The sequence below is a fragment of the Symphalangus syndactylus genome, chromosome 3 (genome assembly GCF_028878055.3).
Source record: "Symphalangus syndactylus isolate Jambi chromosome 3, NHGRI_mSymSyn1-v2.1_pri, whole genome shotgun sequence".
NCBI classification, from domain to species: Eukaryota; Metazoa; Chordata; class Mammalia; order Primates; family Hylobatidae; genus Symphalangus; species Symphalangus syndactylus.
In genome coordinates this window covers 140,017,614-140,035,067 of record NC_072425.2, presented here as the reverse complement: position 1 = coordinate 140,035,067, position 17,454 = coordinate 140,017,614, and the positions used below count along the sequence as shown (strand labels likewise).

At 40.2% G+C, this 17,454-nt stretch overlaps 1 protein-coding gene and 1 pseudogene across 12 annotated transcripts in view; both read right to left on the bottom strand.

Moving 5' to 3' along the window:
* JHY (junctional cadherin complex regulator) overlaps positions 1-17,454 on the bottom strand; it is a 92,162-nt gene that overhangs the window by 13,225 nt on the left and 61,483 nt on the right. For 8 of the 12 annotated variants that reach the window (XM_055273519.2, XM_055273515.2, XM_055273521.2 and 5 more), the window contains 3 exons: positions 8,381-8,461; positions 7,472-7,600; positions 5,217-5,692 (listed from right to left, as the gene is read on the bottom strand). In XM_055273519.2, coding sequence (XP_055129494.1) covers positions 5,495-5,692; positions 7,472-7,600; positions 8,381-8,461 — 408 coding nt within the window. In that variant the 3' untranslated portion in view covers positions 5,217-5,494. Of the gene's footprint in view, positions 1-887; positions 957-5,216; positions 5,693-7,471; positions 7,601-8,380; positions 8,462-17,454 lie in introns of those variants that run through there. The other 4 variants (XR_008656792.2, XR_008656793.2, XR_008656794.2 and 1 more) reach the window with 2 other exon arrangements.
* Positions 1,817-5,137, bottom strand: LOC134736224 (ATP synthase F(0) complex subunit B1, mitochondrial-like; annotated as a pseudogene).

Below are 17,454 nucleotides of genomic sequence, written 5' to 3'. Positions count from 1 at the left end.
GGGACCCTCCTTCAATATATTTCAAAAAAGTGGAATAAACATCTAAACATAACTTTTTATTAGAACATATGTCCTTGCTTTTATTTTGCCTTTATAGTATGGAAATAATATTATTTTGACAATATCTTATCATCACTGATGTAGGGAGAACAAGCACAACGGATAAACAAAATCCACAGTCATTCAAAAATTTCACTTCACGCTACAGTTTTAAATCCTTTCCTGACTGGGAAAACAACTAAAGAGGCAAATGGAGCATTTCTGTATCTTTGTGTCTCCCTGTTTTTACCCATTGGGAATAGCAATTGTGGAAACACAGTTAGCATTAGGGAGAATTCCTATAGTCGTCCTATGAATATTTGACTGTTAGAATGAAATGTATATTATTCAAGTCTGATTCTTACTCTAATAGGAAAAGGTAATCTTAAAAAAGGCATATTTAGGAAAGCAACCCTGATTTTTACTTAGGAACTTCACATTTTCCAATGCTACTTCTAATATAATGGTAACAGATACATTTTGAAGCATATCTTGGGATAGAATTAGCGAAACTTGTCTTGATATCTGCAGACTATCACCCACATCCAATTCATTTTCTGCTATTTTTCAATAAGTAATTAAAGAAGAATCCCCCGAGTTATCTAGTCTGCTATTGTGGGCCGTTTGCTATCAACTCAAAGTTCTCAATTAGCTCCAGTGTTGTTATAATTACCGGACGTGTTTTCAAACAACTCCCAGTTAATAACTGTTGGGATGAAGAGTCATTTTCTCACTATAGACTAGACTGTGCACGTTCATGCTTGCTGTGATGTTTTGACAATGATTCATTAACCAATAATAAGGCCCCAATTGGAACCATTAGGCATCAGTGCCTTTGCTAGGCTTACCTTTTATTTTGTTCCTCAATATTGTCTTTTCTTGACTTGGTTTCTGGATAACTCCCAAGAGACTCCTTACTATACAAAACAATATCAGGAAGACAGCTGTCATTAAATTCAGCTACTTGTAAAAAAAAAAAAAAAGCTCCCTTTAAGAGGATGCTCTTGTTGGAAACTCAAGATGGAAAAACACAATTAAAAGGAGGCTTTAATAAGAGAGAACACATGGTTTAAATGTCTTTTATTTGCACCAGTTTATAGACATTAGGCAGATTAGGTACTATGTCTTTCAATGGCATGTGTATAACATCTAGTCAAATACAGGTGCTCCATCATTACATCACTCAAGTTTGAAGTTTTTTGTTTTCTAATTGGCAGATTATTTTTTGCTTTTGAATATTTGAAACAGAAATGCTATAAAATTGATCACTGATCCAACTTGGGCCTATAAAAGATCACTATTGTTGTCATTAGTACAACTTACTTTAAAACAGGAGCAAAAAACATGTTTGTCGTTCCCTGTTTTTGCAAAATCTCTCCCCTTAGTTTTATGGTAGTTTAGTGACATTATGCTGTATTTCACTATTGTGAGATGACGTGGAGCCAAATGAAGGGCCACTTTGATCCATTCTTTGATTTCAACCCCAAACTTTCAGCAAATATGTTTTATTTCCTAGCCAAAGTGATTTTAGATGCCACAAGGCACTATATAAAGAATTTTAATGTTCTAGAGTCTTATGTACTGGATAGTAAAGAGTTGCCTTGAGGGTAAGAATCCTGTGAAATGTTGTTTGACGTGAACTGAATCACTTAAGCTGCTTCAGCTAAGTTTGGGTTCTTCACACTAGGTGTGAAAGTGAGGGATTTAACAATGCTTAAGCTAACAGAAAAACAGTATGGGAAGTTTTTGAAATGTTCTGGAAAAAAAAGAAAATAAATAGTGTCTCTTTTATTGGTCAGTTTCTGAGTTTGAGTTGCTTTATATGTGTATTCTAATTTTATCAATGTTGTAAGGAAGTTGGCAGATTGTACATGCTAAAAAACTATTAGGTACGTAGTAATGCATATTTCTAAAAATTGAACTTGGTGGAAATTCAGGTCCAAAATAGAAATTCACAGCACCTGTATATTGCTTGTCCACACAGAGAAACAAGGACAACCTCCTTCCACAGACAAATAAACAGCTATTCCTGGTGTTGAAAGATGGGAGATTCAGACCTGGCTACCCTCCCATTACCCTCAGTAGGACTGATGCACTTCTGAGTCACGTAGCCTTTCTCTTCACCTCCATTTCCTCTTCTGAAAAACTGGCAGTTGAATGTGATAAACTCTTTCCAAGCTCTAAATTATTTTAAGATATTCTAATACAAATGGAATATTTAAAAATTTTACCCTGTCCCTTTAAATATGAATGTCTCTATATGCATTCTTTTTCTCTTCCAGATTAAGTTCGAATTTAATGCCATTTCGGAAACAATTAATGAAGGTTATTCGTTCTACCTCATATTTCTAGAAGTGTCTTCATGCACCCAGAAGAGGCCTTTTTTCTTATAAATACATTTTAGGAGTAGTTTTGGCCTGTGATTTTCCTGAGTCTAATGCCTCATATATTACATTTTCCAAATCCCATTGAAACATGATTCACCAGTTTTCTGTTTATCTTCAGATACTTGTTATCTTTGCAGACTCTCAATTCTAACTGCTTTCAGTTTTAGGAGAAGGTTTCATATAGGCACCTTTTATGCTACATTTTGGTACATGTAAAATGTATACAACATAGGAGTAAATTTCCAAAGCTAGTCCTTACACCACACGTATAGATAAACAGATTTGCCCCAAATTGATGTTCAAATTATCCACTTCTGGATATGCCTATCTAAAAATGTAATGTCCATCTAATATAAGGAAGGAAGTAAAAATTAAACTCTCCAGTAATTATTTTAAGACTGGGAATTCTTGCAACATTAAAAAAGATTAAAAAACTAAAAAATATTTATTAACATTTGTATTCAGTAGTAAACTATGGAATGCTTTTGCCTTATCTATTTTTGTGTGTGTGAAAACACACATTTGACAATATTTTAAGGTATTTGTGATGGCAAGATGGCCAGCAAATTTATGTACTTGGAGTAAGGAGCTTTGATAAAGTGTGTCTCTCAGAGTTGCCTGCATTGAGTGTTTCTGGACTTGTTAGAGGGTTTCTAACTAATGTCTTGATGCTCTGTTAGAACAACACTAGGATTTGTTCTATCTGAGCAGGCACAGCCAGATGTGCCTTCATTTTTTTCAACTTTATTCTTTATTTATTTGTGTTCCATTCAATTGTCACTTTATTGCAAGATGGTAGAATTAATTACAAATTTAAACTATAACCCGGTAATCTTTAGTCAGGCACCAAGATTTAATAAAGGCAAACTGCTTATTCAAAAGCAATCATAGGGCCAGGCGTAGTAGCTAACGCCTGTAATCCCAGCACTTTGGAAGGCCAAGGTGGGTGGATCACCTGAGATCAGGAGTTCAAGACCAGCCTGGTCAACATAGCGAAACCCTGTCTCTACTAAAAGTATAAAAATTAGCCAGGTGTGGTAGTGCATGCCTGCAATCTCAGCTACTCCGGAGCCTGAGACAGGAGAATCGCTTGAATCCAGGAGGCGGAGTTTGCAGTGAGGCGAGATTGTGCCACTGCACTCCAGCCTGGGCGACAGAGCAAGAGTCTGTCTAAAAACAACAACAACAACAACAAAACAACAATAAAAAGTGATCATGGAACAACTCGAAGGCTGAGTAAGAAGGACGGGAAACATCTGATTGGCCAATAGATTGAGTTCTCTCAGTATAGGGAACACGTTTCATTTTTAGGAGATATAAACTATCTACTTCAGTAGACGGCAATACAGAAAGATTTTGCCACATAGACTAGTTTCCATTTAGTCAGTCAACTGTTTCTGGCTGTCTCAATTGGGATAGGTACATTTACATAACTGGCTGTGTGTGAGCCTTCCTTGCCAACAGCTTTAGGTCCCAAATGCACTTGGCAATTGTCTCCTTTTCCTGCTGTGCAGAGATGCTCTGCACCCAATTTATCATGCGCTCTTGTTCCTTTCAACGCATCATGTTCTGCCCAGATATATGATAGTCCAGGCGATTCTTTACTTCCTTATACACTCTATGCAGTCATTCCCAGTAAGTAACCTCCAAAGCCATAGCAACGTGATTCCTCTGCACATCAAAAAGGTAATGGCGCTTCTGAACCAGTGAGCGCTGCGACTTCTCCAAATCAATTGCATCCGGATTTGTTTGATGGAAGCCTGCTTCACCTCTTCTACTTGGGCACTGTTTTGCTCATTGAGTTTATAAGCAGATTCTCCAATAGAGGCACCATATTTTTAAATTACATAGACAAGTAACCCTACTATTGATATAGTAGAAAAGGTCTCTGGGGTAATCATCTATATTTCTTTGGATAAAGCATACAAGATAAGCCCGGTTTGGAGCACATAGGGTCCTGTTACACTGGTTTTAGGATAAAGAAATTGGAAGAATTCCTCAGGGATCAGCCCAAAACGAACTTTTCCTCTATAGGAAAAGGAAGGAAGAGGTGGTAGAGGGGCAAGGAGTGGCTGCCCTGTGTGAAAGGTCCTTGTTGCCTGCAATACCCCTGGACCTAAGAAAGCTGCATTCTACAGAGAGGGGGGCCACTGTGGCAGTGGCAGACAGTGCCACCCAGGACAGCATGGTCAGCGAAGACCCAGGCAGCCAGCTGTCTTAACACCCCTATGACCCCGACCAGACAATCTGTCAGGGCAGGAAACTTTTGTTGTTGTTGTTTAGACAGAGTCTTGGTCTGTCACCCAGGCTGGAGTGCAATGGCACAATCTCGGCTCACTGTAACCTCCGCCTCCGGGGTTCAAGCGATTCTCATGCCTCAGCCTCCTGAGTACCTGGAACTATAGACATGCGCCACCGCGCCTAGCTAATTTTCGTATTTTTAGTAGAGGTGGGGTTTCACCATGTTGCCCAGGCTGGTCTCAAACTCCTGGCCTCAAGCTATTCACCTGCCTCTGCTTCCCAAAGGGCTGGGATTACAGGCGTGAGCCACCATGCCTGGCCTCAACTTTATATATATAAACCCTTTGCCAAACTTGGAGATTTTAGTAATATTTTGAAACGTTATCACAAAATTTATGGATGACTGAGTTCATTTTAGGAGAAACTGAAGTGTTTATACTTGTTTTTCTTACTAGGAAGGTAAGAGAGAAACACAGCTACGTTTATTTCTGGGTAACTTTAAGGTTTCCATTATGCTAAGGAATGGGGTAGAGATGAAGAATCAAAAGATCAATATAAAACCAAAAGCTTTATTCTCTAGTTATTATTCAGCTCCAATTCTAACTGATTTGAAAATAAATAATTAAAAAAATTTTCTTCCTAGAAAGTAAAATATGGCACCATAATCCAATTGGGCCTCATATTTTAAATCCTGCAGAAAGCAAATATGGACGGCAGATAGATGATAATAATAGGCCATCAATCTCAATGCACAGAAGGTGGTTGGCGTTTCTTTTCTCCGCGTCCATTCCTGGACCATTTTTGGTCTCCTTCCTATCAAATGTTGTCTACACGACGTGAAGGACTTTGAAAGCAGCCACAGCCTGTTTTTCCCTTTCGTGTCTGTTCTGCAGTATTTCCAGCAGTGAGATTTCAGGTAAACTTTCCTCTTTCCCAGCATAGGTTGGATTTTTTTGTTCCTTTGATGCTTGATGAGTCAGATTTGATGGTTTGGGTTTGGGGATGGTCTTAGCGTATTCCAAAGCCTAAACGCATAAAGACGAAATTTTATTTGAAATGGGAAGTGAGCCTGGATTCCTTAAATTAAATCTAGGAAATGTTTATTTATAATATAAATGGAGACTATCCCTATAACTTACTAAGACATTGGTGGAAATGGAGATCACATAATGCAATATAACACACAGTTTAAACAAAATACATTAGCCACAAAACAATATATTGTGGAAAAAAAGACGTTGAAGAATAATACATACAGTTGTGTCCTCTAGATGCTTTTGTCATAAAAGTGAGTTTCCTTCAAGTGTTCCTTTTTATGTGTTTGGTCTACTTAGTTTCTGGAAGTCTTAGTAAAACCAAACTTCTATTAAGGAGCTATTAATAGACCTTTCTATCCAAAGAAGACTTGTTACAGCTTGAGACCAAAGACATCACTGTAGTTTACATACACCTGAGCTCCCATCATTATACCAGCTCTTCTTGTTCCTAGCATCTAGAAAGTATTTGAGGTTGAAATTTTTTTCTTTCTATAGCAATCTAGATGCTGAAAAAGGCAGCCTTTTTCTCAGTGATGTCAGTTCTGAAAGGCATTACAATAAAAATGAGATCGCTAAATATGATTCCTAAACCTGCCTTTATAACAGTTTTGCATTTTAGTAAGAGATTGTTGATAGCTGAAATACAAATGGATTGTGTGCTTTCAGTCCTGCAAGGGGGAAAAAAACCCTCTAAAATGTAGGAAAGAAAAGTCTAGACTTCTCAGTGCATGTAGGTGAATGCTACAGATATTTCTAATTACAGGTTTGTTGCCTTGAAACTCTTGATGAAAAAAAATGGATTGGAGAAAAAAGAAAAAGTAGCACCACAGAAACTCAATCAAGTGGATTGAGGTCTTCAAGGTCTGAGGAAGAAAGGCAATAAATAGAAAATATGATGGTCTGTGAAAGAGAACATGAAGTACAAATTCCTGCAGGCACCAAAGGATCTCTTGTTCCTCACGCAAAGGGTCCCGTGTCCTTACAGGGACTGGACAGATCAATTGAGGCAGAGACTTGTACTGCAAAGCTCTGTGTACATATTTCATTCACATCACGACTCATAGTTGATGCCATCTGAGAGGGAGAACATTCTGTATTCCATGAAATCATTTTTCTTCAATAGAGGAACCTATATATTACAATCTCTACGGAAAGTGTAGGGGAATGAAGTTGAGAGAAACAGTGATTATATGTCTTTTCTTCGACATATAAGCAGCAAGAAGACAACTGCCTTAAAGCTTATTTAATGATACAAAATAAAATTGATGATGAAGCTTGCTTATTTAAGAAATCACATTATTATTTAATTTTTATGTGTGACAAATTTAAAATACTGTTCCTGGAAGAAAAGACATGGAGACAGTAACTTCAGGAAAAACAAAGGCTAACTTTACAGCATCGTGTGTGTGTGTGTGTGTATGTGTGTGTGTGTGACTGTGTGTGTCACTATTGCATTGCTATCTGTGAATGATGGGTAGCTACAGGAATGGAAGTAGCTAAAACACTTCCTGTGTTCCAAAAAATATGGGAAGGTTTTTTTTTAAGTTACAAGAAAACAGCCTGGGTGTGGTGGCTCTGCCTGTAATCCCAGCACTTTGGGAGGCTTAGTTTGGAGGATAGCTTGAGCCCAGGAGTTTATGACCATCCTGGCAAGACGGCAAGACTCTGTTGCTAATTAAAAAAAAAAAAAAAAAAAAAAAGAGCGGTAATAAAAGTTTCCTTTTAATTCTGATTGAAAAAATAAATACCTTGTTGAGAATTTCTTACCTTCTGCCGAGCGATAGCAGATTTATTCTGAGTTTTTTCTGTTTGTGGTTTTGATAGAATGGATAGTGTCTTCATGTTGTACTCCTTGACTTGTTTTGCATATTCCTTTTGCCGTATTAATTTTTGCGTCTGTTCAGAGAAACAAAGTTATGATGAATCCAGGTGCTGCTAGTTCTCTCTGCTCTCTATTTAAAGCAATGCCCTGGTTTCAGTATACTGGGCATATCTTATCAGCTGTACAGGAGCAATGGGATCACCTTGAGTAAGGTGGCAGCAGTGAAATGGTTAATTGTTTCTCCTTGAAATAGTCTCTCTGTGAGGAGGCACATCACTGCAATAGCACACCCAGTATTCCCTTAACAGGGGCTAAATCACATTCAGAACCTTCTTTGTTGCATTTACCCAATTTATTTTCATTTTTACTTCCAACTTTGAACTATACTCTCTTTTTATGCCTTGAGTGCAACTGCAGTTAAAACACATTAAATGAAGATCTCCTTTCACTAGAGGAGAGAGAATAAAGTGGATGCACTTTTCAGGGGTTGGGAAACTCTTCCCCTGAGTGTCTTCTCTGTGGCCACTCTTCACAATTATCAAGATAACTCTAGTGGGAAAGACCAACAACCACATAACATACACATTTCTTGTCATGTGCATGTGCCCCACTTTTCCATGCAGGCCTTCAAAACTAACTGAAAGACAGATACACATAACAACACAGGCTAAATATTTTTATTTTAAGGCAAAAGGCACGTGTCCGGGTCTCTATACCATGTTATTTCAGAAGGTCTCTATTCAGAGTGAGACATTTGAATTAGGGCTTAATTCTGGGGGGCGTCTTCATAAAGTTTCCCAACAGACAGATGGGCTGAGTTAGGTCTGGAAACACTGTATGTGCATCTCACTCACTTTGTCTCTGATGGACTCAAAGTCAGGTCCAAGGCCTCCAAGCTTCACGTCTCTTTTCTGATAACCTTTCAGCTTGGTGTTCTAAAAATACAACCACAGAAACAGTTTCTTTTAAGGACTTGTGTGTCCCCGCACTCCTACCACCCTGTAAGGTGTCATAGCCACATAAAGTAAGAAAGAAAATAATGAAAGCCTGTGTACACTGTCAGAGAATGGCTGCATTTCCTGACAATGCTTCCATTTTCATGGTAGTTATTGGTAATAGTCTCTTTGGTAATTTGTAGCTGCTTAGCTAACATGTTTTCACTTTTCCACTTCTGCAATAAAGAAACTTGAAATTCTGAAATTACAAAGAAAAGTTTTCAATCTAGTGATGTCCTGTTTTCTTATGAATGTTTTTTATTTTAATTTTTTTGGAGACACCTGGTTTTGCTGTGTTGCCCAGGCTAGTCTTGAACTCCTGAGCTTAAGTGATCCTCCCACCTCAGCCTCTTGAGTCCCTGGGATTACAGATGTGAGCCACTTCACCTGGCCCTTGCTATTAACATTTTTAACACAACATATATGTTATTACTTTGCCACTGCTCCTATTATCATTTTGTCCAGTCTTAGACAGTTTGCTGAGCCAAATGACTTCCCTGGAAGAAGGCATCTAAACGCATCAGATAAACACAGTGCTTCAAAAAGAGAATACCGTGTCCAATGATGTCACAGCATTACCCGTTAGAGACAATCCAGAAGAGAAGTGAAGAAGGTAGCAACCTTTCAAGTTTTGCTATTGATTATTGGGGGAAACAGATAATTTTAAGGGAAAAACAATGATAATCCATTTGTAATATTCAAAAGAAAAGTAAGGGTTTGAGAGTCTTGGCAAGACTCACTAAGAAACTCATTTTGTTCAGTCAGTGTGATTTCAGCTATTTTGAAGGGCACATAGAATTTAATATGACAACTCTTATTAGTATTGCCCATTTAAAAGGACTGACAGCAAGAAAGCGAGACAACTGACTGATTAGATTATGGCACCTGAGCACAATAATAGGCAGGAAAACCCCCTAATATTCTACTGCCTATCTGTCTCCTGATAGATTAAGATATTCCCCAAACCACTGCTTTCAAAATTAAAACAGAAGTTTAGGCTGGGCGCGGTGACTCACGCCTGTAATACCAGCACTTTGGGAGGCTGAAGTGAACAGATCACCTGAGGTTAGGAGTTTGAGACCAGGCTGGCCAACATGGTGAAACCCCGTCCCTACTAAAAATACAAAAATTAGGCGGGCATGGTGGCAGGCACCTGTAATCCCAGCTATTCGGGGGGCTGAGGCAGGAGAATCGCTTGAACCAGGGAAGCGGAGGTTGCAGTGAGCCAAGATCGCACCACTGCATTCCAGCCCGGGTGACACAGAGAGATTCTGTTTAAAAAAACAAAAGAAACAAAAACAACAACAACGACAAAAAACCCTGAAGTTTAGACTCGCTACTTCCCCTTATATGGAATTCACATCCTTTTTAAATTTCAGTTTGTTAATTAATTTGGTTTCCTTTTTGGGAAGGATAGGAAAGACAATATAAAAAGGTGGTTGGATAACAGTAATTTCTTAGGGCACATGTAAGTTACTACTTAAAATGGAGAAAAATCAGCCACATTGAAGAAGCAGCTGTTGTGTACGTAACTGTGGATGTTAGCCCCTGTCTATATGTTAATGACAAAGCACAGGATTTTTATCAATGTTGAAATCTCCTGTTAATTATTTCATTTTAAAAATTTTATCTGTTTATTTAGTTTGAGGCTAGGTTATGAGACTGTCTAATTTTTGTACTTTTGGTAGAGATGGGGTTTCACCACGTTGGCCAAGCTGGTTTCAAACTCCTGGCCTCAAGTGATCCACCCACCTCAGCTTCCCAAACTGCTGGGATTACAGGTCTGAGTCACTGTGACCAGCTGAGCTCCTGTTAAGTATTAAGTCCTAAGATATACATCTAACTTGTCCTTTTCTAAGACAGAATTTAGCAGAGGTAGTCCAGAGACTCAAAATAGGACATTTTCTCATATTAGATATAATTATTGCATGTAACTCTCCAATCTTAAAAACTTGTGTAAACACATTGTGTCAACCACCACAGGAACATGTCCTACTCACTGTGGTCTACTGAGCACCCAGAGTCATCCCAATGCACCTCTCCACTGCCACTTCCCACTGTAGATGTTCAAAAGACAAACATTCTCCAGCACTGACTCCTCAGCCCTGAGCTCTTGCCCATGAAGTCTAAGCGAAAGTTTGCTGGGCTACAGTGTATATTTGGAAAGCTTTAAGGCTGTGGTAGCCCCTTCCCCTTCCTTTTTTCTTGGCTCAAATAAGGATGTGATTCCTGGAGCTGGAGCTGCAGCAGCAATTTTGTAGCCAGGAAAAAAGAGAATCACAACAATACTGGTTCTGATGTTCTGAGCGGTGGAACCACCAGTGCTAGCAATCACCTACTTGTGGATTAATTGTATGTAAGAAGAATGAACTCATATTTCAGAAATCACTGTAAATGGTAATTGTGTTACTTGCCCACTGAAGGCAATGTTCCTAACATCTCAGCACTTTTATGTTGCATTAATAATTTAAAAGGGCCAAAATGATGTGCTACATAGGCAACACTTCTACACTACAAGGTTTCAAAGTTCTGTAAATAGAATTTGCCCCATTATAATGTTAAAACATTTATGGCCAATACTCTAATTCTAATTCAAAAAAGTAAAACAAGATTCTTAAGGAAGCCTTTGAACTAAAATCATTAAAAAAATTGGTAACATTAAAGTATGCAGAATACACACTGTTCATTGAAGGGTATTTCAAAATCATACAATTCCCTTAAGAAAACAGAAGTCACTACTCAGCAAAACCAAGATAGCTGCTTCCTCTCCATTATATCTGTCTGTTCATACTTTTATACAATTGTCCATTCACTATGAATTCTTATTTTTTCATTTCATTTTTTTTTTTTTTTTGAGATGGAGTGTCACTCTGTCATCCAGGCTGGAAGTACAATGGTGCGATCTTGGCTCACTGCAACCTCCACCTCCCAGTTTCAAGCGATTCTCCTGCCTCAGCCTCCCAAGTAGCTGAGATTACAGGTGCCTGCCACCATGTCTGGCTAATTTTTGTATTTTTAGTAGAGGCAGGGTTTCACCATGTTGGCCAGGCTGGTCTCAAACTCCTGACCTCAGGTGATCTGCCTGCCTGGGCCTCCCAAAGTGCTGGGATTACAGGAGTGAGCCACCACGCCCAGCCCAAATTCTTATTTTTTCTAAGCATTTTAGTACTACAGTACATTTTTTCTGTCAGTATATATATATATTTTTAAATGTGAGTTTTATGCATAACATTCTATTGTCTAGTTTTGTTGGACTGTTTAGCTATTCCTCTAAATGTTGAACATTTAAGATGTCCCAGGGTAAGCATTGTTTTTCTGGGCTACTTTGATTATTCCTTTGAGATAAGTTAATAGCAGTAGAATTATTGAAATAAAATGAATATGTTTAAGGCCATCAATTAACACTTCCATTAGCAATGGAGCCATAAGATCGCTCTTTTTGTCCAAACCTTGATTATACTGGGTATTTTCACATTTTTAAACCTTTACCAATTTTCAATAGGTGAATGAACTCAGACAACTTATATTTCACAATTGCAAATTTGTTCTTTCTCTCACTGTATGCCATCTGTATGGTTGTTTTGCAGTCACTGAATTAGTATCTATTTGCCAAAGTAAACCAATGATTAAAAGGAAGGAAAAAACCCTGCTCATGTCCAAGTCATAAATCCAATTTGTCCAAAGATGATGAGAAAGAAATGATCAGTGCTCACAAATCACATCCTAAGTCTGAAGCAGCTTAACTTCTAATCATTCCACAGACTTACAAAAGACACATTGTGAAGCATGAATAATTGCCCAGTACTCCCCAGCCACAGTTCTTACTATCACCTCCAATAAACATGTTGGCTATCACAGAAAAACAGAGCCAGGGTCTAGTATTACACCTCGATATGAAGGGACAGAGTGTGGCCCAGAGGGTGATCTCCAAGTGCTGCTGATCCCTTTACAGGATGGATGAAGTGCTTATAGCAACAGGACCTTTCTCAAGGGATGGTGATGGCTCCTAACGGAGTTTGTTCTGGGTGACTGGCAATGAAAAATCTTGGATTTACTTAAGGTTGGCGCAAGTAATCTTGATTTGTTCTCAGAGGTGCAATTTTGTTTGATCTCTCTCCATCAAAAGTCTTTTTAGCAGCTTATTGAGATATAATTCACATACCACAAAATTTACCCACTTGAAGTTGTACAATACAATGGTTTTCAGTATATTCACCAAGTCGTGTAAACATCACCACATTCCAATTTTAGAACATTTTCATCACCCTGAAAAGAAATCCTGTCCCCATTAGCAGTCACTCCCTTTGCCCCCTCCACCTCCAGCCCTAGGCAACCACTAATCTACTTTCTGGCTCTTCAAAAGTCTTTTATAGTAAAAATAATCCCCAGAATTTACTTTGATTTACCTCTCCATGGCTGTTACAAGACTAAAAGGTCATAGTAACACAATACTAAAAAAAAAAAAAAAGTAAATCAACAATGATAGTCTTGTTAAGTCTCCAAACACAAGGGGAACAAATTGGAAAATACAGGCATGCTCTCAACCAATCCCTGATGAGATTTGCTGCTAGTCTTTGCATAAGATGCACACGAGCTGGCATCGACCGACTCTGGCACCATCTGAGGATCGTTAAGGCCAGACCAGCCCCTCTGCACTGGTGTTCACACTTGATCGCTTTAGTGGACAATGGCATAGGACTTTCCTGATGTAAGGTTTGTACCAGGAATTAACCACAGTTCTTCTCAAGACAGCAGAGTTTTTAACTGTAAACTTGGGACACAGTGTGTCCCGACTGGAAATGACATTGACTGTTCTGTGAGGACCTGTTTCAACTCTGAAAGGTGGTACCCTGCTGTGGGGGCCACTGCAGAGCTATTCTCCAGAAAATTCCTCAGATGTGTAAGTGTGAGAAAGTTACTGAAAAACATGACAAAAAACAATGCCTCAAATACTGTGGAACAGCAAGTGAAGGAAATTTGCTCTGCAGTTGCTAAACTTAATCCAAATAAACCCCTTCTTAGAAGCAGTCAAGCAGCAATGCCCAGATTGTCTGTGACAACAAACACGAGTTAATTACTTCAGCTCAGCACAGTTAGCTGTCAGCAAACTCCTGAAGCAGTCATTTTGTGGTGGGTTGCAACAGATATTTTTATGCTATTTGTCATCCCTTGATCCCTGACTGCCTGACGTCTAGATTTCATGGCATGGACAATGCCTGGCATTCAGAACTCAATTACAACAGAACTGTCAGGAGAAGAGGAAGGGTGCTTGGGCCTATTATCTTTACAAATCCTCCAAGTTTTAATGTGATTCAGGGCGATTCCCTTGGAAACCAAAAGATTTGATGTGACCAGCAAATGGCCATGACCTGGATAATGATCCCCTCTGTCTGGTGCCTGGACTACCTGCTGTCCTATACAAATAGCTCATTTCTAAGTCATTTTAGCTTCTGGAATAGCTTAAAGGACAAAGAGCACTTCTGTGAATTTTTCAGATGTAAGCTGAAGGTGCAGGATTGAGAAAATGGATATATAGATTGTAACATTCCTGATAGAAAGCAGGAAGGGGGATGTCCCCAGTTGGAAAGATGGCTGGGAAGGCAGCAATTGAGAATCTTCCTTCCTCTCCCCTGACCTTCCATGTGCTTAGATTTCTGGTGACACACACTGTCGTCGGAGTACTTTCCTCTACTTTTCTCAGTAAAACATAAATTCAATTAATTAAAAGAAGGGGAAAGGAAAAAGAAAAGGAAACTAACATTTAGTTGATGTCTCTTCTTTGCTAGGGACTAAGCTATGATTTTAATACATTATTTCACTTAATATCACACCAAATCTACAAAAAGAAAGAATAATTCTGATAGTGCAGATGAAGAAATGAGGGCTCAGGTGAATTAATAACTTGCCCAAGTCATAAGAGATATTGGGAACAGAGATGAGAACCTAGGAACGAATGGGTCCATGGCTTCCTCTAAATCTTGCCGAGTGAGAATTGAGTTCAAAAGCTTGCATTTTCAGCAACAACCCATCATTGGCAAGAACCCCAACCTAGAAGATTCTCTTGTGGGCTAGTGTGTTTGAGCTAAATTTAGTCCCTGGTAATCTATGTGTACTGCAGTGAACAGGCTGTCCTCACCTCAAAAATGTGTTCTGAATACATGTCCCTATAGAAATAATACGGATGATGTCCGGCTTCCTAGTCAAGTCTTCAAAACCTACTTTATTCACAAAACTCTAGAAAACAGTACTAATAGTACCTTACAGCCTAACTACCATGTAATGATGTTTCTGTGGAAAAAGAAGTTACCTGCGATTTCAAAAACACATTTGTAGCTGGGTGCAGTGGCTCACACCTGTAATTCCGGCAATTTGGGAGGCCAAGGCAGGTGGATCATCTGAGGTCAGGAGTTCGAGACCAGCCTGGCCAACATGGTGAAACTCCATCTCTACTAAAAATACAAAAATCAGCCGGGTGTAGTGGAGCGCCTGTAATCCCAGCTACTCCTGCTGAGGCAGGAGAATCACTTGAACTCGGGAGATGGAGGTTGCAGTGAGCCGAGATTGCTTCACTGCACACCAGCCTGGGCAATGAAGCAAGATTCTGTCTCAAAAAAAAAAAAAAAAAAAAAGAAAGGAGAAGAAAAGAAAAAAGGAACACCTTTCTCCTTATTTACAGTGGAACCAGGGATTCTCCCAGCTCCAAGTCACTAGTTGCGGATTCCACAGTGTGGGCACGGATAGGGTCCCATCCCCAGCAGAGGGGAGGACATGAGAGTGTGAAGTTGGAATGAGGAGTTCAAAGAGCCCCCAGGTGGGGGTATGTGAAGGAGCTGGGGTAAGAACTCTAGGGTTGTGAGCTGAAGACCCGGGGTACACAGAGGGGCTCAAGATGGGAGCTGCGGGATTGGGCTGGGGTCATATCTCAGCCCTAAGACATCCTCCTTTTCTTCTCATTAGTATCTCTCGCTGCCTGTTCCAGGCCAGTTTCACTTTCTCTTTGAAGCCGCCCCTTATCTTTTTCTCTAAAGGCCCCACTTGAGGATCCACAGACTTCATAATTCCATCACTTTCCGGGATGTCTTGCATCTGCCCTGCACACCATAGCCAGAGCTGCCTTTCTAAAATACAAATCCGACCATGTTTAAAATTCCTCCATGATCCCCCCTGTCCTACAGAATAAAGTACTTCTTTGAATGGAAAATGAGATCTTCTAAGACCTGGCCCCTATCCACCACTCCGCTCCCATCTTTCAACACTCCTTGCCTCCCAGGTTTAGTCACAAGGACCTGAAATGCTCTCATCTCCAGCATGCACCATGTTACAGCTTCAGAACCTTTGTTCGTGCTGGTACTCCAGCCTGAATTGCTCTTGCAGTCTTCTTTTTTTTTTTTTGAGATGGAGTCTCACTCTGTCGCCCAGGTTGGAGTGCAGTGGTGCGATCTCGGCTCACTGCAACCTCCACCTCCCGGGTTCAAGCAATTCTCCTGCCTCAGCCTCCCGAGTAGCTGGGATTACAGGTGCCTGCCACCACACCCGGTTAATTTTTGTATTTTTAGTAGAGACGGGGTTTCACCATGTTGGCCAGGGTGGTCCCGAACTCCTGACCTTGTGATCCGCCCGCCTCAGCCTTCCAAAGCGCTGGGATTACAGGCATAAGCCACCGTGCCCGGCCTGCTCTTGCAGTCTTCTTTGCCAACTCTTCACCACCCTCTAAGATGCAGTTCTGAATTATCTTCTGAAGCTTTCCCTGACCCCAGATCAGGATATCGGTTTTCCTTTATGTTTCTCTGTGCTCCCCATGCATGCCTACATTATTATTATTACTTTTATTATTAATTAATATCATTATTTGTTTTTTGCTTACAACATTATACTGCAACATAATAAGCATTTACACGTCTGCCTTCTCAAGTTCCATGCAACTGGAAGCTTCCTCTGAAAGGGTCATGGCTCATCTTTATATCCCAGCACCTTCCAAGTTCCTGGTAGAAATCATTATTATTATTATTAAGACAGAGTTTCGCTCTTGTTGCCCACACTGGAGTGAAGCGGCGCAATCTCGACTCACTGCAACCTCCATCTCCCGGGTTCAAGTGATTCTCCTGCCTCAGCCTCCCCAGTAGCTGAGATTACAGGCACCCACTACCACGCCCGGCTAATTTTTGTATTTTAGTAGAGACGGAGTTTCATCATGTTGTCCAAGCTGGTCTCAAACTCCTGACCTCCGGTGATCCACCCACCTCGGCCTCCCAAAGTGTTGGGATTACAGGCGTTAGCCACTGCGTCCGGCCTAGAAATTATTTAATAACAAACTGAATTGAATTTAGGAATGATTTGCTTAATTCCTCTCAAGTTGTCTTAGAGTGGAGGCCCTTCTGGACTGAGGCACTCATTTCCCCAGATGCTGGGAGTGTTGTCTGCTGATGGCTCACAGCTGAGTTCCTCCCTAAAAACTGCCTCAGCCACATGGAGCTGCTGTGCCCAAAGTCACCACCCTTCCCCAGGGGCAGTCACTATCCAATGGCAGGTTGGTATGGGAGAACAAAAGCCTGGGTCCCTTGCCTTTGAAGGGCCATCCCAACTTTAGAACCCTCAGAACCTTGGCCAAGGCTATGGCTGTGATGCAGACACATCTCTGCCCAGCCCTGCTTCCCTCACTCCCTTAAAGGGGAGGTCCCCCAGGTTGCTCCGCTATAGACCTCCTGCATGCAAATCTCCATTTCAGTCTGTTCCCTGAAACCCCAACTCACCACAGGCTTATTGCTTTCAACCAGGCCTTTCCCTGTTGCCTGTAAAACAGAATGCATTTCCAGCTTTTTTCTTATTATTTGACACTGGAAGCAAGTGACCTTTCCTGAGGGCTTTTTATTGCCAGTGACAGAAGAGAAATACACAGGACATAAAAAATCCCCTTCCTAGGCTCCTTCATTTCT